General features: G+C 45.2%; 2 protein-coding genes across 4 annotated transcripts in view; both read left to right on the top strand.

Moving 5' to 3' along the window:
- Positions 1–24,024, top strand: part of LOC137438541 (E3 ubiquitin-protein ligase RNF13) — a 238,389-nt gene that overhangs the window by 71,533 nt on the left and 142,832 nt on the right. The gene's annotated exons all lie outside the window — the stretch shown is intronic.
- LOC137438536 (unconventional myosin-XVI) overlaps positions 1–24,024 on the top strand; it is a 367,125-nt gene that overhangs the window by 318,036 nt on the left and 25,065 nt on the right. For all 3 annotated transcript variants that reach the window (XM_068133664.2, XM_068133663.2, XM_068133662.2), the window contains exon 31: positions 3,199–3,375. In XM_068133664.2, the coding sequence (XP_067989765.2) occupies positions 3,199–3,375 (177 nt within the window). The remainder of the gene's footprint in view (positions 1–3,198; positions 3,376–24,024) is intronic.

Genomic DNA, 24,024 nt, shown 5'->3' with positions numbered 1-24,024 from the left:
GATTTTGATAACTTGCGTGTGATATGGTTCAACGGATGTTTATATGAATCGTTTAAAATAAAAAAAGCCTTCAATTTCTGATATTTTGCCTTTTCATTTGGGCTTCCCAATTGAAGCCCCGCCCATAGTGCAGTTACCGTTGCTCGTTGTTATAACTAGCGTGACTCGGCGCGCTCCGCGCGCCTCACCACACATCGTTTCAGAGGGGTAGGCATATTTGACCATTTTGGTGTCTTTTGGGTTTCATGGTGTTTTGGGTCTTCAGGGCCATTTGGGTCTTGAGGGTCTTTTGGATCCTATGGGTCTTTAAGGGTATTTTGGGTCTTTGAGGTGTTTTGGGTCTTCAGGGTCTTTTGGGTCTTTGGTGTCTTCAGAGGCTTTTGGGTCTTAAGGGTCTTTTGGGTCTTCGGGGTCCATAGGAGCTTTTGGGTCTTAAGGTTCTTTTGGTTCTTCTTGGTCTTTTTGGGTCTTTTTGGGTCCTCGGGGTCTTCTGGATATTTTTGGTCTTCGGTTCTTTTTTGGGTCTTTGGGGTGTTTTGGGTCTTCGGGGTGTTTTGGGTCTTCGGGGTGTTTTGGGTCTTCGGGGTGTTTAGGGTCTTTGGGGTGTTTTGGGTCTTCGGGGTGTTTTGGGTCTTCGGGGTGTTTTGGGTCTTCGGGGTGTTTTGGGGCTTTTGGGTTTTTGGGTATTCAGGGTCTTTTTGAGCCTCAGGGCCTTGAAGGGTATTTTGGGTCTTTGGGGTGTTTTGGGTCTTCAGGGTCTTTGGGGGTCTTCAGGGTATGTTGGGTCTTTGGGGGTCTTGGTGGTCTGAAGGGTCTTGGGGGAATTAAAGGGTCGTCAAAGGTCTGAGGGGTCTCAGCAGTCTTAACGCAATTAAGAGGGTGGTAATTTTATTTGAAGAAGAAGAAGACGTTTTCGTCGCATACATACATACATACATACATACATACATACATACATACATACATACATACATACATACATACATACTACTGTGTTCAAAAAGTATCCGACCTTTATTTTTCGTGCGTAAAAAAAAAAGAAGCTAGGGAGGCGTTGATTGGTGCACGTATGTAGGCGATCCTAATGCACACGCGTGAATTTTTTCCCACCTGCAGAAGCTGTCATTCGACGGCAGACCGCCGATGAGTGAGGACATGTAAGTGAGCGCCGTCGGATTTTCGTTTTTGACAAAATGACGGAAAAACTTGAACAACGCTACTGCATCAAATTTTGTGTAAAGCTTGGCGATTCCCAAGTGGAAACGATCCGCAAGATTCAACACCGTTCATTCCATTATGAAGGAGGATTTGGGCTTCAGGAGAATCTCAGCGAAGTTTGTACCAAAGCTGCTAACGATTGAGCAGAAGCAACTCCGTTTGGAGATCGCACAGGACATGCTGGAGACTGTGAACAGCGATCCCAGCTTCCTCAACACAGTGATCACTGGCGATGAGTCCTGGGTTTATGGGTACGACCCAGAAACCAAGTTGCAGTTTTGATGCAAGTTTGATGAAACACAAAATTTGATGCAGTAGCGTTGTTCAAGTCTTTCCGTCATTTTGTCAAAAACGAAAATCCGACGGCGCTCACTTACATGTCCTCACTCATCGGCGGTCTGCCGTCGAATGACAGCTTCTGCAGGTGGGAAAAAATTAACGCGTGCGCATTAGGATCGCCTACATACGTGCACCAATCAACGCCTCCCTAGCTTCTTCTTTTTTACGCACGAAAAATAAAGGTCGGATACTTTTTGAACACAGTACGTACATACATTCCGTACCATATACGTTTGCTCTATTATAATAAGAATATAGAATCGTGATAAACATTTTCATGTATTTATTCTCAAAACACGAGAACTGACTTAGATGAACCAGATGGGATTTGGTTTGTTGGGAACTTCCACTTGCCTTGTGTTATCAGGAGAGGGCCTGGGGGTTTAAAATCCCCCACATAAATAATTCCCTCGGTCCCTCAAGTAGCCAGAACCGGACCTGACTCCGGATAAATTCAATCAAGTTATTTGAGTATTGATGACTCTTCTGGTGAAGATTTTGACTGTTTCGGTAAAACAAACTTGTCTGCACCTGCGTGTGGTCTTGATGACTGTTCTGGTGAAGATTTTGACTGTTTCGGTAATAAACAAACTTGTCTGCACCTGCGTGTGGTATTGATGACTGTTCTGGTGAAGATTTTGACTGTTTCGGTAAAACAAACTTGTCTGCACCTGCGTGTGGTATTGATGACTGTTCTGGTGAAGATTTTGACTGTTTCGGTAAAACGAACTTGTCTGCACCTGCGTGTGGTATTGATGACTGTTTCGGTAATAAACGAACTTGTCTGCACCTGCGTGTGCTATTGATGACTGTTCTGGTGAAGATTTTGACTGTTTCGGTAATAAACAAACTTGTCTGCACCTGCGTGTGGTATTGATGACTGTTCTGGTGAAGATTTTGACTGTTTCGGTAATAAACAAACTTGTCTGCACCTGCGTGTGGTATTGATGACTGTTCTGGTGAAGATTTTGACTGTTTCGGTAAAACAAACTTGTCTGCACCTGCGTGTGGTATTGATGACTGTTTCGGTAATAAACGAACTTGTCTGCACCTGCGTGTGGTATTGATGACTGTTTCGGTAAAACAAACTTGTCTGCACCTGCGTGTGGTATTGATGACTGTTCTGGTGAAGATTTTGACTGTTTCGGTAAAACAAACTTGTCTGCACCTGCGTGTGGTATTGATGACTGTTCTGGTGGAGATTTTGACTGTTTCGGTAAAACGAACTTGTCTGCACCTGTGTGTGCTATTGATGACTGTTCTGGTGAAGATTTTGACTGTTTCGGTAAAACAAACTTGTCTGCACCTGCGTGTGGTATTGATGACTGTTCTGGTGGAGATTTTGACTGTTTCGGTAAAACAAACTTGTCTGCACCTGTGTGTGCTATTGATGACTGTTCTGGTGAAGATTTTGACTGTTTCGGTAAAACAAACTTGTCTGCACCTGCGTGTGGTATTGATGACTGTTCTGGTGGAGATTTTGACTGTTTCGGTAAAACAAATTTGTCTGCACCTCTGTGTGTTAGTAAGGTATATCGTTACTCCGCATTCCTGTTGTCGCATTGTGAGGATGATAAACAAGGTGATTTCTGTGTGGTCGAAGATTTCATTCATGTTTTTATTATTTCTGCACCTGTACAGCGAGGTATCGTCCGGATCACCACAGTGACGACGCCAACATCTCGGACTCCTTGTTGCCACGAAAGCACGGTCCGCCATTGAAGCCAAGGCGTGACCCGGGGACCCGATTAAGTCAATCGGCGGAAGCCGTAGGCAGGGACGGTCCACCCTATGAACCACCAGATTCCGAAGGAGCAGGTGAGATCGTGCTTGCTGATGAGGATTTCCTTCAGGATGGAAGTGAAATTGCATAACAGGAAGTTGTCGACTCTGTCAAGTTTTAAATGTTCCATTCATGACGTCACCAAAAAATCTCTTGTAATTCCTCATGAGCTTCGATATGAATCATTTGAGGAAAATGTCGTTTGATTTCATGAAAGTTGCTTTCACACTTGTTAACCGGACGGGACGGGACGGGACGGCTTCCCTCATGGGACGGCTTATCAGCTCTACTCTTGGTGGGAATCCATTTTGTTTTGATGATGGCCCTTGTGTCCAACATGGAAAACATGATTGTATGACCCTGAATTTTGGTTCTGATGACGAGGATGTGCATGTTTATTATACGACCATGAACTTTGACCTTTGGCTAAGGTGCATGTGTATTAGTTTGACGAGCTTTGTTGGACGATGTACTTTGGTATTGGGGCTGAAGTATACAGTCACGTGAAAAAGTAAGTACACCCCATGTAAAGTTTTGACTTTTTCAACATATTTCAACATACAGCTATTTGATCTTCATTTCAACAATATTGATAGATAAAGGTGATATAATATAACAAATATCATGAACATTTACATTTTGTAGTCCATTGTATAATTTAAATAAACATAAATGCAAATTTTGCATGTGGAAAAAGTAAGTACACCCCTACATTTATCACTACTTCAAATACCTAAAATTAGAATCAGGTGCAAATGATTAGAACATCGTTAGAGAGGATCTTGGAGGAACCTGTCTTATTTAAACCTCAGACATTTAGTTTGGTTTGCTCTTTGTTGTTGAAGTGTGTGGCGTCACCATGCCTAGATCGAAAGAGCTCTCTGAGGCCCTCGGAATGAAGGTTATAGATGCCTACGAGTCTGGGAAGGGATTTAAAATGATCTCCAAACAATTTGAAATCAATCATTCGACTGTCCGGAAGATCATCTACAAGTGGAGAAGATTCCAAACAACTGCCAACTTGTTCAGGCCAGGCCGCCCCAGCATGTTCAGCCCGAGAGCAGACCGCAAGATGATGAAAGAAGTCTCTAAGAACCCCAGAATGTCATCACAGGACCTACAGGTAGCTCTTGCCACTGTTGATGTCAACGTGCACGAGTCTACCATTAGAAAGAGGCTGCACAAATTCGATCTACATGGGAGGTGTGCCAGGAGGAAACATTTGCTGTCCAGAAAGAACATCAGGGCAAGACTAAAGTTTGCCAATGAACACCTCGGCAAAGACCAGCACTTCTGGAACAATGTGCTCTGGACAGATGAGTCAAAGGTAGAGCTATTTGGCCACAGTACCAGAAGACATGTTTGGCGAAAACCAAAGACAGCATTTGACCACAAGAACCTGATACCAACTGTAAAGCACTGGGACTGACACAATCTGTCAATTTCCCAACCCGGATCTCAGTCAACGGAGAATCTTCTCTTCTGGACTTGGTTATGACTAACTTCCCTGAAAATGTCTGCTGCTCTTCTTCTGCTCCAATCGGCTCTTCTGATCATGTGCTTGTTAAAGTGGACATCTCTCTGACCATTTTCAGAGAGCCTCCTCAGCGTCGACGAGTCTGGCATTTCACTCAGGCCAACTGGCACGGTCTTCAAGCAGCCATCAATCATCTGGACTGGTCTCCCATCTCTACTGCCTCTGACATCAACTCATCCTGGGAATTCTTCCAAAGTAAATTGCTCTCTCTCATGCACAGATTTATCCCTTCTCGTCTTCAGTTGTCATACCCTTCCTCCCGTCCATGGTACACGGAATCTTGTGGTGAGGCTATTGCCCAGAAAAAACTTGCTTTCGTCTCCTGGAAAGCAAATCCAACGGAAGGAAATCTCATTTCCTTTCACAAAGCCCGAAACAAGTGTGTGTCCACCCTCAGGAGAGCCAGGAAACAATATCTCTCCGTCCTCAGGACCGAACTCTCTTATCTGTCTCCCTCTTCCAAATCCTGGTGGCGTCTGGTGAAATCTGTTTCTGGTGTTTGTTCCCCCTCCATCCCCTCCCTCACCTTAAATGGCCACACGGCTGACTCCGCACGTGAAAAAGCTGAATGCCTCAACTCTGTGTTTGCCTCTAAATCTTGTGTCCCAAACCCATCCCTCTCTGTACCCACCGTACCCAGTCGTACCCAGCTGCTCCTGGACTCTGTGTCCTTTCCTCCTGACAAGGTGGAAAAGTTTCTGTCAACCCTCGACTCTGATTCTGCAACTGGACCTGACGGCATCAGCCCACGGGTCCTAAAATCATGTTCTTCCGCTCTTTCACTCCCCCTCCCTGTTCTCTTCACGCTCTCTTTTGCTCAAGGTCATCTTCCATCTGCTTGGAAATCTGCCAACATCACCGCTTTGCACAAAAAAGGTGCAAAAACAGATCCCAGCAACTACAGACCAATCAGCCTTCTCCCAATTATCAGCAAAGTCATGGAATCCATCATTGCTTCAGATATGAAATCTTTCCTCTTCTCCAATGGCTTGATCTCTGATCATCAATTTGGTTTCAGACCTGGACACTCCACTCTGGACATGCTGCTTCTGCTTTCTCAACAATGGATGGAGGTCCTCAATGCCAAACAGGAAATTAGAGCAGTCTCCCTTGACATATCACGTGCCTTCGATACGGTCTGGCACCATGAGGCGGAGTGGTATTCGGGTGGTTCCGGTATTTGGGACCGCAGGGACGGAAAGTGCAGGTACGGGGTGCTTGGCACTCCCCAGCCGGCCCGCTCTGAAGGTTCGGATCGGGACACCGGGATTCATTCCGGTCATTCAGACCGAAATTGTGACGGTGTCACCCGAAATATTCGGGTGGTTCCTCCTCCCCCCGGTCGACCCTCCTCTGCTCACCAAACTCTCCTCTTTTGGTATCCATGGAAATCTCCACGCATGGCTGGCGGACTTCCTCTCTAGTCGTAGTCAACGTGTGGCCCTGAATGGGTTTCTCTCATCTCCTCTTCCTGTTCAGGCTGGAGTTCCCCAAGGCAGTGTTCTGGGCCCTGTGCTTTTTCTGGTCTTCATCAATGATCTCTCTGACTCTCTTGAAAATCCTCTCTATCTCTTTGCTGACGACTCTACTCTCTGTCGCTCCATTCTTCATCCCTCAGATTGGCAGTCTGCAGCCTCCTCACTCTCTGCAGACCTTGACAAAATCACAGACTGGGCAAACAAGTGGAACATGTCTCTCAATCCTGACAAATCTCACACTCTTACGATGTCTCTCCGAAAAGACCGACTGGACAACCCTCCCATCCACTTTCTGAATAATCCTCTCCAAGAAGTTCTGTCACTCAAGCTTTTGGGTCTCACTATCTGCCATGATCTTTCCTGGAAAAACCACATTTCAAATCTGGCCTCCAAAGCCAGTCGCCGACTGGGCATCCTCCATCGTGCGAAGTCCTTCCTTGGCACACCTGAGCTCCTCACCACATACAAGGCTTTCATCCGCAGCTCAATGGAATACTGCTCTCCCCTCTGGGCTGGTGCTCCTGCCTCACACCTAGCTCGCCTTCACGCTGTTGAAACCAAAGCATTCAGAATCATTGGAATCTCCTGCGATGAAGCTAACTCCAAGGGCCTCTCACTCACTCACCGCAGGCAGGTTGGTGGTCTTTCCGTCTTCTACCGACTCCTCTCTGGCCTTGCCCCCCCAGCTCTCTCTGGGCTCTGTCCCGCAAATATTCCTACAGGTCGCACAAGATCTGCCTGCAACCCTCTTTTGGTTAAACTGCCAAAATCAAGACTCTCTGCTCACCTTCACTCCTTCATTCCTCTTTTCTCCCGCCTCTGGAACAAACTCCCTCACTCTCTTCAATCCCACTCCACCCTCCAAGTCTTTAAAACAGCTGTTCACCACCATCTCTTATCTTCCCCCATCCAAAACCTTGATCTTTTCTACCCCCGCTAATTTCACCCCAAATCCACTTTTTGAAATACCAACTTTTGTCCTGGAAGTCCTTGGTGTCCTTGTGCTTTATACTTCTCCCTCCCCCCCCACCTCTCCACGCCTCCTCCCCCTGGGCCCTCTCCCTTCCACACATCTCGCTGCTCTCGGATGTTGTGTGTGTGTGCTTCCCCTTTTCTCCCCATCTTGTCTTCCGCTCCCTCTTTTTGTGTATTTTGTTTGTCTGGTCGATTTGTTTGTGAAGTTAATGTTAGCTCTTTCACGAGCCTCGATTCAGTATTCAAAAAAAAAAAAAAAAAAAAAAAAAAGCATGGTGGTGGAAATATTATGGTTTGGGGCAGCTTTGCTGCATCAGGGCCTGGGCAACTCACCATCATAGAATCCACTATGAATTCTTCATTGTACCAGAGGGTGCTTGAGGATAATGTGAGGCCATCTGTCGAAGAGTTGAAGCTCAACCGAAGGTGGACCTTGCAACAAGACAATGACCCTAAACATCTATCTATAATTCCAGTAATCTCTGTCTGTACGTTTGTACGTTTGTCTGTGACCGCTGTTTCTCGACAACCACGGGTCCGATATACTTTTAACTTGCCAGGTATATTGCTGGGGACCCGAGGATGTGCCTTTTCAAGGTTTCATATTAATCGGACAATTACCTACCGAGCTATGTCCAAAAAACGATTCAACCAATCAGAGAGCAGCGAACTATCGCGTGTGCCGAACGTGGCGGGCACACTCTGCCTCGGATGGCACATTTGAGAGCGTATTCATTTATTTCACGTTTGCAAACTATGTTGGCGTTAAACTACGTTTTAAAACTAATAAAAACGAATTTGCGATTCATTCGCTTTCCTGCGCGTTTGTGCACGCGATGGCGATTTCTTTACCAAACTCCGGAAGCCGTTCGCTTTGGACCAAACCATTGCATGTAAATAGAGGGGGGGGATTGTCACCACTCGCAAGCCGTTCGCTTTGGACCAAACCATTTCATGTAAATAGAGGGGGGGGATATAATTTTAGATATAGATATAGTACGGGCATGCCCTAGTACCAGTAAATCCACCAAGGAATGGCTGAAAAGAAAGAAATGGAGGGTTCTGGAATGGCCAAGTCAAAGCCTGGATCTAAATCCCATCGAGATGTTGTGGGGGGATTTGAAACGAGCTGTGGATGCAAGAAACCCCTCAAACATCGCATAGCTGAAAGAATTCTGCATGGAGGAGTGGGCAAAGATTTCTCCCAGTCGATGTCAGAGACTGGTACACAGTTATAAGAAACGCCTACATGAGGTTGTTTCTGCCAAAGAGGGCAATACCACCTATGAGAGCCAAGGGTGGACTTACTTTTTCCACATGCGAAATTTGCATTTATGTTTATTTAAATTATACACTAGACTACAAAATGTAAATGTTCATGATATTTGTTATATTATATCACCTTTATCTATCAATATTGTTGAAATGAAGATCAAATAGCTGTATGTTGAAATATGTTGAAAAAGTCAGAACTTTGCATGGGGTGTGCTTACTTTTTCACGTGACTGTAAGTGCTTTGCTATGTGGTAATGTTTGTTTCTTTGTTGTTGTTTTTTACTTTTTATGCCTCCACCGATTTACTCGCCAGAAGCATTATGTTTTCGGGTTGTCCGTTGGTACAAGTACAAATTATGATGCAAAGTGACCTGTTTTAATTTTGAGGCCAAGAGGTCAAAGGTCAGTTTCTGTAATAGGTTTTCGTTCCTGCGATAACTTAAAAACAGCTGAAGGGAACTAAGTCAAACTTGGTACAAGTATATATTATGATGCAAAGTGACCTGTTTTGATTTTGGGGCCAAGAGGTCAAAGGTTAGTTTCTGTAATAGGTTTTCGTTACCACAATAACTTAAGAACGGCTGAAGGGAACTAAGTCAAACGTTGTGCAAGTATGTATGATGATGCAAAGATTAACGTATTAGATTATGAAGCAAAGGTCAGAGGTTCCGTTCGGAAAAATTATGTTACTGTGCTAACTTCTGAACCAGTGATGGGATTTTGACCAAACTTGGTGTAAGTACACATTATGATGCAAAGATGAACTGATTAGGTTTCGGTGTCAAAGGTCAAAGATCATGTCAGGTAAAAATGTGATACTTGAGAACAGCTGAAGGGATTTAAATCAAACTTGGTACAAGTATGTGTAATGATGTAATAATGTGGGTGGAGGCATATCGGTCGACATCGCAACGTCGAAGAGTGCCGTTCTAGTTTCCTTATTTAAAAAAGGCCTCTCTCAAGACAAATTGCCAATGAGGCATAAACGTGTCGGTGGATTGATTATCTTCTCAATACGAGGAGGGATGTGAGGTTGGGGGCAGAGGGTAACCAAAAGAGCCAATGAAAGCCTGTGTAAGTTGATGACACTGCATGTTGCAGTGCAGCAGCTGCCACTGCTTTTAACAGGTTCTGTCTTCACTGATGCAATGAAGCCAGAAGTTGCATTTTAACTTCTAGTAACATCTTTTTCCAGCTATAATTGAAAAACCACGTTAATTGTGCAATGTACTTATGTATAAATGGGGTGCTGCAGGATATATCCTCCCTGTTTGTCAGAACCATTGCAGCAAGTTCTGCTGTGGCACCTGGGTTCACAGTCAACACTCCATTTGTGGTACTAATGAATATATATATATATATATATATATATATATATATATATATATATATATATATATATACACACAGACTTGGCATTTAATATGGAATTTTTTTTTTTTTCTTGACTTGGGTTTACTTTCTGAACTCAGTATATCAATCTGGTGAGTTTATTTTACCCTTCGGTGATGTCTTTGTTGAAAGAACCATGTCACTGTCTTTCGCAGCAGCAAGAAGTCAATCACAGGATTATATCACAGGTGGCGTGACAAAATGTAAGGACAGGTACATTTGACAATTGGCTTCACAATCGGGTATATAAGGGTTGTTGCGTTCTGTATTAGTGGAAAACAACTGCTGCACGTCGACAAAAGTTATTGCCGCTTCCTCTGGAGATGGTCCGTCAACTTGACAATGCTGTTTGTCATGGAGTGGTGGCTTTACGAAATTCTGGCATGAAACAGCGTGCTATTGCTCGGCAGTATGGCATCACTCAAGGTCAGGTGTCAAAGATCCTGAAACGAAATGCTCAGAGGGGTGTCCCTACTCCAATACCGAGGCCAGGACGTCCACGCAGAACCACAAGGAGAGATGATCGCCAGCTGCACCGGTTAGTCTGCAATGGCCGTACCAAGTCAGCTAATCGGCTTAGGGCTGAGTGGCAGCAACTGACAAATGTGCCTGTATCCAGAAGGCTAGTCAACCAACGACTGGTTGAAGCAGGCTATCGTGCCAGGCGTCCCCTGAGAAAGCCACGCCTGACCAGACAACACAGCCAGCGCCGATTGCAGTGGGCCAGAGAGCACCGTCAATGGCAGCCAGGACACTGGAATCACGTGACCTTCAGTGACGAGTCTAGATTTCTGGTCTATCGTCAAGATGGCCGCGTCCGAGTGCGCAGACAAGTGCATGAAGCCCACAACGAAGATTGTATAGTGCCAATAGTCCAAGCTGGAGGTGGTGGGGTGACCGTTTGGGCTGCTTTTCATGCAGGGTGCAAAACTGACCTGGTTGTTCTGAATGGAAACCTGAACCAGTTCAAGTACAGGGCCATTCTGGAAGAAACATTGCTTCCATTTGCTCGTGCAGCCTTTCGAGGAAACATTGTCTTCCAAGATGACAATGCACGGCCTCATCGTGCTCGCATGATCCAACACTTTCTTGCTGACCGTGGTGTAGAGCATATGGAGTGGCCTGCCATGTCCCCGGATATGAATTCGATAGAGAACTTGTGGGCAGAATTAACGCGTCAAATCGACAACTTGGACCAGCAGCCTGCCTCTGTGCGTGAATTGCAGCAGGCTATTGCAACTGCATGGCAAGCGATTCCTGTCCAAACCTCGGAAAATCTCGTGAACAGCATGCCTCGACGTGTACGTGCTCTCCTGAATGCTCGTGGGGGTTACACGAAGTACTGAACTGTAATTTTACTGTCCGTAATCCCAGTCATAATTTAACTTTTGTTTTTGTTGAAAAATTTTTTGGCTAATGTGCAAAATAAAGAGATACTTCTGGAAAACGTACAGAAGTTTAACACAGTACTGTCCGTGAATTGAGTTCTATATCAGTTTACATCACTTTCAAGGATCAATTTATTTGCTTCGAAATGTCAAATGTGGTTTTTGTTTCTTTTAAAGGTCACATTAACAAAATCTAGAATAATTTCAACATAATTCCAATGAACTTTTGGTTCTAAGTCATCTTGAAAAGTAAGTTCACTCCCACAAAAAAATATTCCATATTAAATGCCAAGTCTGTATATATATATATATATATATATATATATATATATATATATATATATATATATATATATATATATACACGAGTAATAAAAATATTTTTTAAATGTGAAGAGATGTCGAGAAGTTACTCCATAAAGTATGGAAACAAGGTCATGATGATCAAAAAAAATGATCATATGAAACCATCCCTACATCTTTGAATAAGGGTTGAAGGTTCTCGTATGTAGCCTAAACGACTTTTTAGAGAAGATACTCCAACTTTAGTTTGGTATGTAGCAGATGGGCACGACGTTTTCTTTTTCTGTGCCATCCCTACATAGAGATTACCAGCGTACTCTCTGATATAAATGATCTGTGCCTTAATCCCAAGAGTTCGGGGCCCACCACTCAGATCCGCCTTCCCCATTCCCCTCTATCCTCCACACCTCAATTCCTTGATCTTCAAATCTCTTTCCACGACATCCCTTCACCTTAACCTTTGTCATCCTTGATATTTTCCCTTTAATTATCCCATCCCATGCTTTTTTGATTGGTGATTCATCCTGTTTCCTCATACAATGTCCCAATCGCACCACAAACTAATCTCTCTAATCCTTTCTGTGATACTTCCGACTCCACCTCTCTTGCATATCTCCCCATTCCTCAACCGCTCTCTTGGTGATACGTGGAGAATCCACCGAAGCATTCTCATCCCTGTCCTCTCCAGCAAGTCCTCTTCCCTTTTTCCCAAAGCCCATGTTTCTGCACCATACATTATAACTGGTCTAATCACTGTCTTGTGCATTTTAACCTTCAATTCCCTCAGGATCGTTCTATCACAGTAACCTCACAATAACTTGTTTCCATTTTCCCCATGCTCTCTTCACTCTATCCTGGATTTGTTTCACAATCTCCCCCTTCCTTTAGTGTTGTACCAAGGTATTTGAATGTATCCACCCGTGTCAGCTCTCCACCCCCTGTATCCACAATCGTTATCCTTTCAACACCAGTCTTACCACACACCATAACCTCATGACCTTCTCGCATTAACCTTCAATCTCTGCCTCTCTAAGATCTCTTTCCATTCCAGCACTCTTCTCTGCAGCTCTTCCTTTTCCACTGCTGTAATGACAAAGTTGTCTGTGGACAGGAACTCCCATAGTTCTCTATCTCGGATGTTGTCACTCAGCACGTCCATCACCAACACAAAAAGGAAGTAACTGAGTGTGGAACCCTGGTGGAGCCCAACGTCCACTCAAAAATATTGTGAGTCCCCATTCGTTGTCCTGACCATAGCAATGACTCCTTTATACATTTCAATCACGATCTTATCAATCTTCTCTGTCATGCCCTTCTTCTTCAAACACCAACACACCACTTATCCTGGAATCCTATCGTATGCCTTCTCTAGATCTATGAATGTCCAGTACATCTTCTTATTTCCTTCCAGAATCTTTTCCTGAATCTGTCTGAAGATTTGCTGCTTCTGCTTTCTCAACAATGGATGGAGGTCCTCAACGCCAAACAGGAAATTAGAGCTGTCTCCCTTGACATTTCACGTGCCTTCGATACGGTCTGGCACGCTGCTCTGCTCACCAAACTCTCCTCCTTTGGTATCCATGGAAATCTCCACGAATGGCTGGCGGACTTCCTCTCTGGTCGTAGTCAACGTGTGGCCCTGAATGGGTTTCTCTCATCTCCTCTTCCTGTTCAGGCTGGAGTTCCCCAAGGTAGTGTTCTGGGCCATGTGCTTTTTCTGGTCTTCATCAATGATCTCTCTGACTCTCTTGAAAATCCTCTCTATCTCTTTGCTGACGACTCTACTCTCTGTCGCTCCATTCCTCATCCCTCAGATCGGCAGTCTGCAGCCTCCTCACTCTCTGCAGACCTGGACAAAATCACAGACTGGGCAAACAAATGGAACATGTCTTTCAATCCTGATAAATCTCACACTCTCACGATGTCTCTCCGAAAAGACCGACTGGAAAACCCTCCCATCCACTTTCTGAATAATCCTCTCCAAGAAGTTCTGTCACTCAAGCTTTTGGGTCTCACTATTTGCCATGATCTTTCCTGGGAAAACCACATTTCAAATCTGGCCTCCAAAGCCAGTCGCCGACTGGGCATCCTCCGTCGTGCGAAGTCCTTCCTTGGCACACCTGAGCTCCTCACCACATACAAGGCTTTCATCCGCAGCTCTATGGAATACTGCTCTCCCCTCTGGTCTGGTGCTCCTGCCTCACACCGAGCCCGTCTTCACGCTGTTGAAACCAAAGCGTTCAGAATCATTGGAATCTCCCGCGATGAAGCTAACGCCAAGGGCCTTTCACTCACTCACCGCAGGCAGGTTGGTGGTCTTTCCGTCTTCTACCGACTCCTCTCTGGCCTTGCCCCCCCAGCCCTCTCTGGGCTCTGTCCCCCAAATATTCCTACAGGTCGCACAAGATCTGCCTGCAACCCTCTTATGGTTAAACTGCCAAAATCAAGACTTTCTGCTCACCTTCACTCCTTCATTCCTCTTTTCTCCCACCTCTGGAACAAACTCCCTCACTCTCTTCAATCCCACTCCACCCTCCAGGTCTTTAAAACAGCTGTTCACCACCATCTCTTATCCTCCCCCATCCAAAACCTTGATCTTTTCTACCCCCGCTAATTTCGGTCCCCTTGTGTTTTATACCTCTCCCCCCCCCCCCCCTCCCCTTCCCACACCTCCTGCCCCCAAGCCCTCTCCCTCCCACACTTCTCCCTGCTCTCCAATGTTGTGGTTGTGTGCTTCCCCTTCTCTCCCCATCTTGTCTTCCGCTCCCTCTTTTTGTATATTTTGTTTGTCTGGTTGACTTGTTTGTGAAATAAATGTTAGCTCTTTCACGAGCCTCGATTCAGTATACAAAAATAATAATAATAATAATAATAATAATAAAAGATGAAAATCCCATCCAGTACTGCGCCCCTTCCTGCATGAATCTGTACTGCATCTCGTCTATCTTCATAATCTCACTTCGCCTTCGGTCTACAATCCTCTCCAGTACCTCCATAGCATGCTCCATCAATTTGATATCTCAGTAATTTCCATAGACTAAGATGTCCCCTTTCTGTTTGAAAGTTGGTATGATTTTGCTCTTCCTCCAATCATCTGGTATCTTCACCTCACTCCACACTTTCTGAATCAACTCTAACATCCACTTAACTCCCCCAGTTCCGAGCACCTTCAATAACTCAACCGCAACTTCAGATGGTCCACAGGATTTCCACGCTTTTCCTTTTATCAAGTGCTTTTCTAACGTCCTCCTCTTGAACCTCCCTCATGGGTCCCTCAGTTTTCTGTGTTTTCCTCACGGGTTCCTCTGTTTTCAGTGCCCCCCTCACGGGTCCCTCAGTTTTCCGTGCCTCCCCACGGGTCCCTCAGTTTCCCATGTTTTCCTCACGGGTCCCTCCGTTTTCAGTGCCTCCCTCACGGGTCCCTCAGTTTTCCGTGCCTCCCCACGGGTCCCTCAGTTTCCCATGTTTTTCTCACAGGTCCCTCAGTTTTCAGTGCCTCCATCACGGGTTACTCAGTTTTCCGTGGTTTTCCTCACGGGTCCCTCAATTTTCCATACCTCCCTCACAGGTCCCTCAGTTTTCCTTACCTCCGTCAGGGCCCCCCCCCCCCCCCCTCACTCTCTCTCGTTTTCCGCATTTGTTTATCTTTCAAAGTACTCTTTTCACCTTCTCTTCATTTCCTCCTCTCCATGTAGTCTCACACCAGCATCATCCTTCACTGCACACACTCCCCCAGTGATGCTTTTTCCTCTTCCTCACTCTTGATATTCTGTAGATGATTTTCTCACCCTCTGGTGTTTCCAAATCATCATACCATTGTGTTGCTTCCCATCTTTCCTTGCCAACTGTTTTCTTTGCCTCACCATTTATAGTCTAACAGCTCTCTCACATGGTCTTCTCCTGTCGTTTTCCATTCTACATATATCACATTTGATCACGTATTGTACTTCCTCATTCCACCACCAAGTCTCCTTTTCCTTGGGATTTCTTTCGTTCGTTCTCCCCACCATCTTTTCAGCCGCCTTGACCAGGGTTTCATTCACATTCTTCCGTATTCCTTATACTCCTCCATCCACATTTAACTTCCTCGACCTTTTCTGGACTTCCTCTTTAGGGGACAAGCTTCTTTAATATATTATTCCACCTTCTCAAACTCACCCTTTGTTTTTGTTTTTTCTTGCTCACCTCACCTCCATTACTAACAGCCTATGTTTGCTCACCCATACTTTGCCCATTATAATCTTGCAGTTTATAACCTGCTTCTTGTTGCTCCCTCTTACCAAGACGTAATCAATCTGCTACTATTCCCTCCACTTTGTCGGTTAACAGATGTTCCTTCATCTTTCCAATCCCTGTATTCACAAGGAATCCTTTCATCTCCTTCCCTGCCATTGCTGGAGTTCCCCCAAGGTAGTGTTCTGGGCCCCCGTACTATTCCTGATCTTCATCAATGATCTCTCTGACTCTCTGGAAAATCCTCTTTATCTATTTGATGACCACTCCACCCACTGCTGTGACATCCCTCATCCTTCAGACAGGTAGGCTACAGCGGCTTTCCTCTTTTCAGACCTTGAAAAAAATCACGAGCTGGTCAAACACTTGGAATGTCTTTCAATCCTGACAAATCTCACACTCTCACTATCTCTCTTTGAAAGGACCGTCTGGCAAACCCTCCTATTTACTTTTTTTAGCAATCTTCTTGAGGAAGTTCAGTCTCTCAAACTCCTGGGTCTCACTATCAGATATGATGTTCCATGGACAAACCACATTTCAAAGTTGACCTCCAAAGTCAGTCGCCGAATGGGCATCCTTTGTCGTACAAAGTCCTTTCTTGGCACACCTGAACTCATATCCACCTACAAGGCCTTCATCCGCAGCTTGATGGAGTACTGCTCTCTCCTGGTTCCTCTGCCTCAACCTTGCTCAGCTTGATGCCGTGGAAACCAAGGCCTTCAAGATCATTGGAATCTCTCACGATGAAGCTGAGTCTATGAGCCCATCAGTTTGACATCACAGACAGGTCGGTGGTCTCTTTCTCTTATAACACCTCCATAGAGTCTTGCCAACATGCCCAGAACACGTGTTCATGGATGTTCCCTCTCCAGGGTGGACTGATCTATGAAACTGAGAATTAAATTCTCTTCTTGGTGTTGGCTGCACTGCAGTCGTATGGTGATGTAGGGAGCTTAGCTCTGTTAAGTTCATGCCTAATAGGTGTAGCCTATCCAAATGTTTAGCCAGAAGAGCCTTTTACAAATTTAAATTGTTCCTGGATACTTCCAGAACTGTTTTTTTATGTACCAGACACAGGTTAGTTAACGTGTGGCAGGGATTTCCTGTTGGTCAGGATGCATGCAGCAATAGCTGTTGTTTTTGTTGTATAGCCCTGGACAGCTCTCTCAAACAAATCCATGGCATGCAGACAGCTGATCAATCTCCCAGAAGTGACCCAAAGATCCCGCACATCCAGGATGGTGTACCCCATCCGTGACAAAGTCAGCGACGCGACAGGGAGGTGTTGTTGTTGGTGTTGTTGGGGGTCGATTTTTGAAATGCGCACCCATTGGTCGGACAGCAGTCAGACCACACCCACATTTGTCTCTTGACTCCATGCACCCACCATAGTACCAAGACGAAATGTTATGGCCACCATCTTGTTTTGTGGTGGGCCTAGCACATTAGGCCTTATATAGGCTTCTGTTGATTATACGATGTCCAGCTTTGTAGTGTCAAATAACCATTGGCTTTGTTTGAGTCGTGTTAGATTAATAGTAAGCTTTTTTTGTTTATATATATTTATATTTTTATATATAATATATATATATATATATATATATATATATATATATATATATATATATATATATATATATATATATATATATATACAGTGAAACCTTGACTTACGAGTTTAATTCGTTCTGTGACCGAGCTCGTAACTCAATTTGCTCGTTTCTCAAATTAAATTTCCCCATTAAAATGCATTGAAATGCTATTAATCCGTTCCAGCCCGCCAAAAACCACACCAATTTTTTTTTAAATATACAGTATATATAAAAATATCTCGCGCTTTATATTTCACCTGTATGCAGCATACAAGTTGGCAGGATGGCCTGGACTGGAGGTACGCACACTTGACTCTAAACTGTCCAGCCTGGGTTTGAATCCCGACCCAGCTATAACCTGTCATGTCGGTGTTTCACAGGCAGGGTGATTCATCAATGTGTGTGCCGCTAAACTGGGCGCCCCGTTTGCGTCCCATTAGTTGTTGGATGTTAAGGATCTCACCGTGTTTTCCACAAAGAGAAGGCGAGCTATCGCCGGCACTCTGAACAAGTTGTGGCCTGGCATGCTCTTCTCCTCTGCCGTTATATACGTCCTCCTCGGCATCTTTTTCCAGAAGAGCCCTGTCTCGTCACAGTTGAAGATTTGCTGGGGGATGTATCGTTCGGCTTCTATCAGTTCGGCAAAAGTTATAATAAAATCTTCAGCTGCCTTCACATCCGAGCTTGCTGCCTCACCATGCCTGACGACGGAGTGAATGCCGGTCCTCTTCTTAAAATTATCAAACCATCCCCGACTGGCTTTGAATGACTTCCGATGCCTTGTCCGTTGATGTTCCCGCCGCCTGCTACACCAAATCCCCGTAAATGTCTCGGGCCTTCTCACAGATGATGCTCTCGGTCACGGTATCTCCTGCGAGCTGCTTCTCCGTCAACCACACAAACAACAACTTCTCCATCTCTTCATGGATAGAGGTCCGGAGCTTTGAAATAATCGTAACGCCCTTGGCTGGCGTTATAGCCTTTATCGACTCCTTCTGCTTCAAAATCGTACATATCGTAGAAGTACTACGATCGTACTGCCTCACCAAGTCGACAACACGCACACCTCGCTCATGTTTTTCGACGATTGCGTGTTTTATATCCAAGCACATCATCCTCTTCTTCTTCTCAGTACTGCCCTTGGCACTCAATTTCTTAGGACCCATGGTTAAAACTAAGAAATTTTCCAAAATAACCAAAATGCGAAAACAAAGCAGCAGCTATATACGGCAGAGATGCTTGCACGGCAAGATAACCACGTGACCGGAACCCACCTGGTGGCGGGTGGCGTAAGCTCCAAAATAACCAAAATGCGAAAACAAAGCAGCAGCGATATACGGCAGAGATGCTTGCACGGCAAGATAACCACGTGACCGGAACCCACTTGGTGGCGGGTGGCGTAAGCTCGTAACTCAGATCTCGGCTCGCATCTCAAAGCAATAAACCGCCCGAGCGACGGCTCGTATCTCAGAAAACTCGTAAGTTGGTGCACTCGTAAGTCAAGGTTTCACTGTATATATATATATATATATATATATATATATATATATATATATATATATATATATATATATATATATATATATATATATATATATATTGTTACGGGTGACGGGGATGAGGATCAGAGTCCCAAACGTCACTCCCGACTAAGTGTGTTACAGGATGACTAATGTCATCGACCCTAGGTCCTATCCCCAGCCCGCCGGGCCGAGGCCCGCAAGCTGACCAAGCAGTTTTTGGAAGCTTGAACCTTTGGTTTAATGCAAGGAGTAGAGGCAAAACTCCAGAGTTTAGACTGCCACACTGGTGGCTCAGGGGAGCTTGAAACCTGATCCGAAAAATGTCAAACAAACAAAATGAAATACAATCCAACAAAAGGTAATTTACTTCAAAGAATGCAAAACTATACAATAAGCAAATCATATATGTATGATGACGGACTTAATTAATGATTAATGACAGACTGAATTAATTAATTAACACAGGCCACATACAACCGATACGAAAGACCGACACAACATCACACATACGGACCCTCTATCTAACCCAGGGAAAGGGAAGGGAAGCAAATGAAAAAAAAACAATATTCGCAGGGACTTGAAATAAAATTGGATATGAGGATGGGAATGGAATGGGGTTCGGGCCTGTTTGAAGAGCAGTTTCATCGACGCTCGCCAGAGCAGGGCTTAGCGGGAACAAGGGTGAATGGACCAGTCATCACGCTCTGCAATTCCTTTGATCCTTTTCCTTTCCTCAACCTCCTTCATGCAACACAGGAAATCCTTCAGCTCAGAAAGTTCATCGTGGTCGACTCCTTCATGTAGCACTCGCCGAGCTCGATCACAGCATGAAGCTTATAGCGTTTTCCACAGAGACCCAAGAAGCACCTTTTTCCACACAATACGTCGTTTTCCACAGAGACACAAGAAGCCCCTTTTTCCACACAATTACGCTCTTTTCCTTTTTGTCCACCTTCCTCATGCACAATGAATCCTTCAGAAAGTTCATAGAGATCGAGTCTCTCACACCAGCACGCTCACTGAAACCGTTCACGCTACGAGCAAGCATTCGTTTTTACCGCACCGGCAAGAGACGCTCTTCTTATTCTTCCTGACTCTGTTCCTGCACTTTCTTGCTTGAAAGAAAACAGTTGAATCCTTTCCAAAGCTGTTTTTGTACACTACCACCAACAGTCAAAATCACAATGTGTAAAGGGAGTGGATATGGGGTAAACTTTAAGAAAAAGCAAAAATAAATATGAAAAGGCATTTCTATGCAATACACGATAAACGACACGACTCCTAAACGATTGACATTCCCACAAACGTAACTATATATATATACTATATATATATACTATATATATATATATATATATATATATATATATATATATATATATATATATATATATATATATATATATATATATATACCAACGTCGGCTAATTCAGATTTTTCGAGTATGGCTGTACGTGATAAACAAAGAGCGCGGTTCGTAGATCGTAAATCCATGAGTGCCGTGGGCATCGGGTCACTGGGTGCGGCGTAAAAGGGATAACAAAGTCGAGTCCTTACGCTATTATTATATAGATACTGGCGTGACTTGGCGCGCTCCGCGTGCCTCACCGCACGTCGTTTCAGAGGGGTAGGCATCTTTGACCATTTCGGTGTCTTTTGGGTCTTCATGGTGTCTTGGGTCTTCAGGGCCATTTGGCTCTTCAGGGTCTTTTGGATCCTCTGGGTCTTTGAGGTGTTTTGGGTCTTCAGGGTCTTTTGGGTCTTTGGTGTCTACAGAGGCTTCTGGGTCTTAAGGGTCTTTTGGTTCTTCTTGGTCTTTAAGGGTCTTTGGGTCTTTATGGGTCTTCGGGGTATTTTTGGTCTTCAGGGTTTTTTTTGGTATTCAGGGTCTTTGGGATCTTTTTGGTCTTCAGGGTCCTTTGGGTCTTCAGGGTGTTTTAGGTTTTCTGGGTGTTTTGGGTCTTTGGGGTGTTTTGGGTCTTCGGGGTGTTTTGGGTCTTTGGGGTGTTTTGGGTCTTCGGTGTGTTTTGGGTCTTCGGTGTGTTTTGGGTCTTCGGGGTGTTTTGGGTCTTCGGGGTGTTTTGGGTCTTCGGGGTGTTTTGGGTCTTCGGGGTGTTTTGGGTGTTCGGGGTGTTTTGGGTGTTTGGGGTGTTTTGGGTCTTCGGTGTGTTTTGGGTCTTCGGTGTGTTTTGGGTCTTCGGGGTGTTTTGGGTGTTTGGGGTGTTTTGGGTCTTCGGTGTGTTTTGGGTCTTCGGTGTGTTTTGGGTCTTCGGGGTGTTTTGGGTGTTCGGGGTGTTTTGGGTGTTCGGGGTGTTCGTGGTGTTTTGGGTCTTCGGGGTGTTTTGGGTCTTCGGGGTGTTTTGGGTCTTCTGGGTGTTTTGGGTCTTCGGGGGTGTTTTGGGTCTTCATGGTGTTGTGGGTCTTCGGGGTGTTTTCGGTCTTCGTGGTGTTTTTTTTTGTTTTTTTTTTGGTTTTTTTTTGTATACTGAATCAAGGCTCGTGAAAGAGCTAACATTTATTTCACAAACAAATCAACCAGACAAACAAAATATACAAATAGAGGGAGCGGAAGACAAGATGGGGAGAGAAGGGGAAGCACACAACCACAACATTTGAGAGCAGGGAGAAGTGTGGGAGGGAGAGGGCTTGGGGGCAGGAGGCGTGGGAAGGGGAGGGGGGTCTTTGAGGTGTTTTGGGTCTTCAGGGTCTTTTGGGTCTTTGGTGTCTACAGAGGCTTCTGGGTCTTAAGGGTCTTTTGGTTCTTCTTGGTCTTTAAGGGTCTTTGGGTCTTTATGGGTCTTCGGGGTATTTTTGGTCTTCAGGGTTTTTTTTGGGATTCAGGGTCTTTCGGGTCTTTTTGGTCTTATAAAACACAGGTATAAAAGGTATAAAACACAAGGGGACCGAAATTAGCGGGGGTAGAAAAGATCAAGGTTTTGGATGGGGGAGGATAAGAGATGGTGGTGAACAGCTGTTTTAAAGACCTGGAGGGTGGAGTGGGATTGAAGAGAGTGAGGGAGTTTGTTCCAGAGGCGGGAGAAAAGAGGAATGAAGGAGTGAAGGTGAGCAGAAAGTCTTGATTTTGGCAGTTTAACCATAAGAGGGTTGCAGGCAGATCTTGTGCGACCTGTAGGAATATTTGGGGGACAGAGCCCAGAGAGGGCTGGGGGGGCAAGGCCAGAGAGGAGTCGGTAGAAGACGGAAAGACCACCAACCTGCCTGCGGTGAGTGAGTGAAAGGCCCTTGGAGTTAGCTTCATCGCGGGAGATTCCAATGATTCTGAACGCTTTGGTTTCAACAGCGTGAAGACGGGCTAGGTGTGAGGCAGGAGCACCAGACCAGAGGGGAGAGCAGTATTCCATAGAGCTGCGGATGAAAGCCTTGTATGTGGTGAGGAGCTCAGGTGTGCCAAGGAAGGACTTCGCACGACGGAGGATGTCCAGTCGGCGACTGGCTTTGGAGGCCAGATTTGAAATGTGGTTTTCCCAGGAAAGATCATGACAAATAGTGAGACCCAAAAGCTTGAGTGACAGAACTTCTTGGAGAGGATTATTCAGAAAGTGGATGGGAGGGTTTTCCAGTCGGTCTTTTCGGAGAGACATCGTAAGAGTGTGAGATTTATCAGGATTGAAAGACATGTTCCATTTGTTTGCCCAGTCTGTGATTTTGTCCAGGTCTGCAGAGAGTGAGGAGGCTGCAGACTGCCGATCTGAGGGATGAGGAATGGAGCGACAGAGAGTAGAGTCGTCAGCAAAGAGATAGAGAGGATTTTCAAGAGAGTCAGAGAGATCATTGATGAAGACCAGAAAAAGCACATGGCCCAGAACACTACCTTGGGGAACTCCAGCCTGAACAGGAAGAGGAGATGAGAGAAACCCATTCAGGGCCACACGTTGACTACGACCAGAGAGGAAGTCCGCCAGCCATGCGTGGAGATTTCCATGGATACCAAAAGAGGAGAGTTTGGTGAGCAGAGCAGGGTGCCAGACCGTATCGAAGGCACGTGAAATGTCAAGGGAGACAGCTCTAATTTCCTGTTTGGCGTTGAGGACCTCCATCCATTGTTGAGAAAGCAGAAGCAGCATGTCCAGAGTAGAGTGACCAGGTCTGAAACCAAATTGATGATCAGAGATCAAGCCATTGGAGAAGAGGAAAGATTTCATATCTGAAGCAATGATGGATTCCATGACTTTGCTGATAATTGGGAGAAGGCTGATTGGTCTGTAGTTGCTGGGATCTGTTTTTGCACCTTTTTTGTGCAAAGCGGTGATGTTGGCTGATTTCCAAGCAGATGGCAGATGACCTTGAGCAAAAGAGAGGGTGAAGAGAACAGAAAGAGGGAGTGAAAGAGCGGAAGAACATGATTTTAGGACCCGTGGGCTGATGCCGTCAGGTCCAGTTGCAGAATCAGAGTCGAGGGTTGACAGAAACTTTTCCACCTTGTCAGGAGGAAAGGACACAGAGTCCAGGAGCAGCTGGGTACGACTGGGTACGGTGGGTACAGAGAGGGATGGGTTTGGGACACAAGATTTAGAGGCAAACACAGAGTTGAGGCATTCAGCTTTTTCACGTGCGGAGTCAGCCGTTAAGCCGTTTGAGGTGAGGGAGGGGATGGAGGGGGAACAAACACCAGAAACAGATTTGACCAGACGCCACCAGGATTTGGAAGAGGGAGACAGATAAGAGAGTTCGGTCTTGAGAACGGTGAGATATTGTTTCCTGGCTCTCCTGAGGGTGGACACACACTTGTTTCGGGCTTTGTGAAAGGAAATGAGATTTCCTTCCGTTGGATTTGCTTTCCAGGAGACGAAAGCAAGTTGTTTCAGGGCAACAGCCTCACCACAAGATTCCGTGTACCATGGACGGGAGGAAGGGTATGACAACTGAAGACGAGATGGGATAAATCTGTGCATGAGAGAGAGCAATTTACTTTGAAAGAATTCCCAGGATGAGTTGATGTCAGAGGCGGTAGAGATGGGAGACCAGT

Source organism: Myxine glutinosa, chromosome 13 (assembly GCF_964187855.1).
Source record: "Myxine glutinosa chromosome 13, kmMyxGlut1.1, whole genome shotgun sequence".
Classification (NCBI taxonomy): Eukaryota; Metazoa; Chordata; class Myxini; order Myxiniformes; family Myxinidae; genus Myxine; species Myxine glutinosa.
This window is presented reverse-complemented; position numbering and strand designations above follow the sequence as displayed.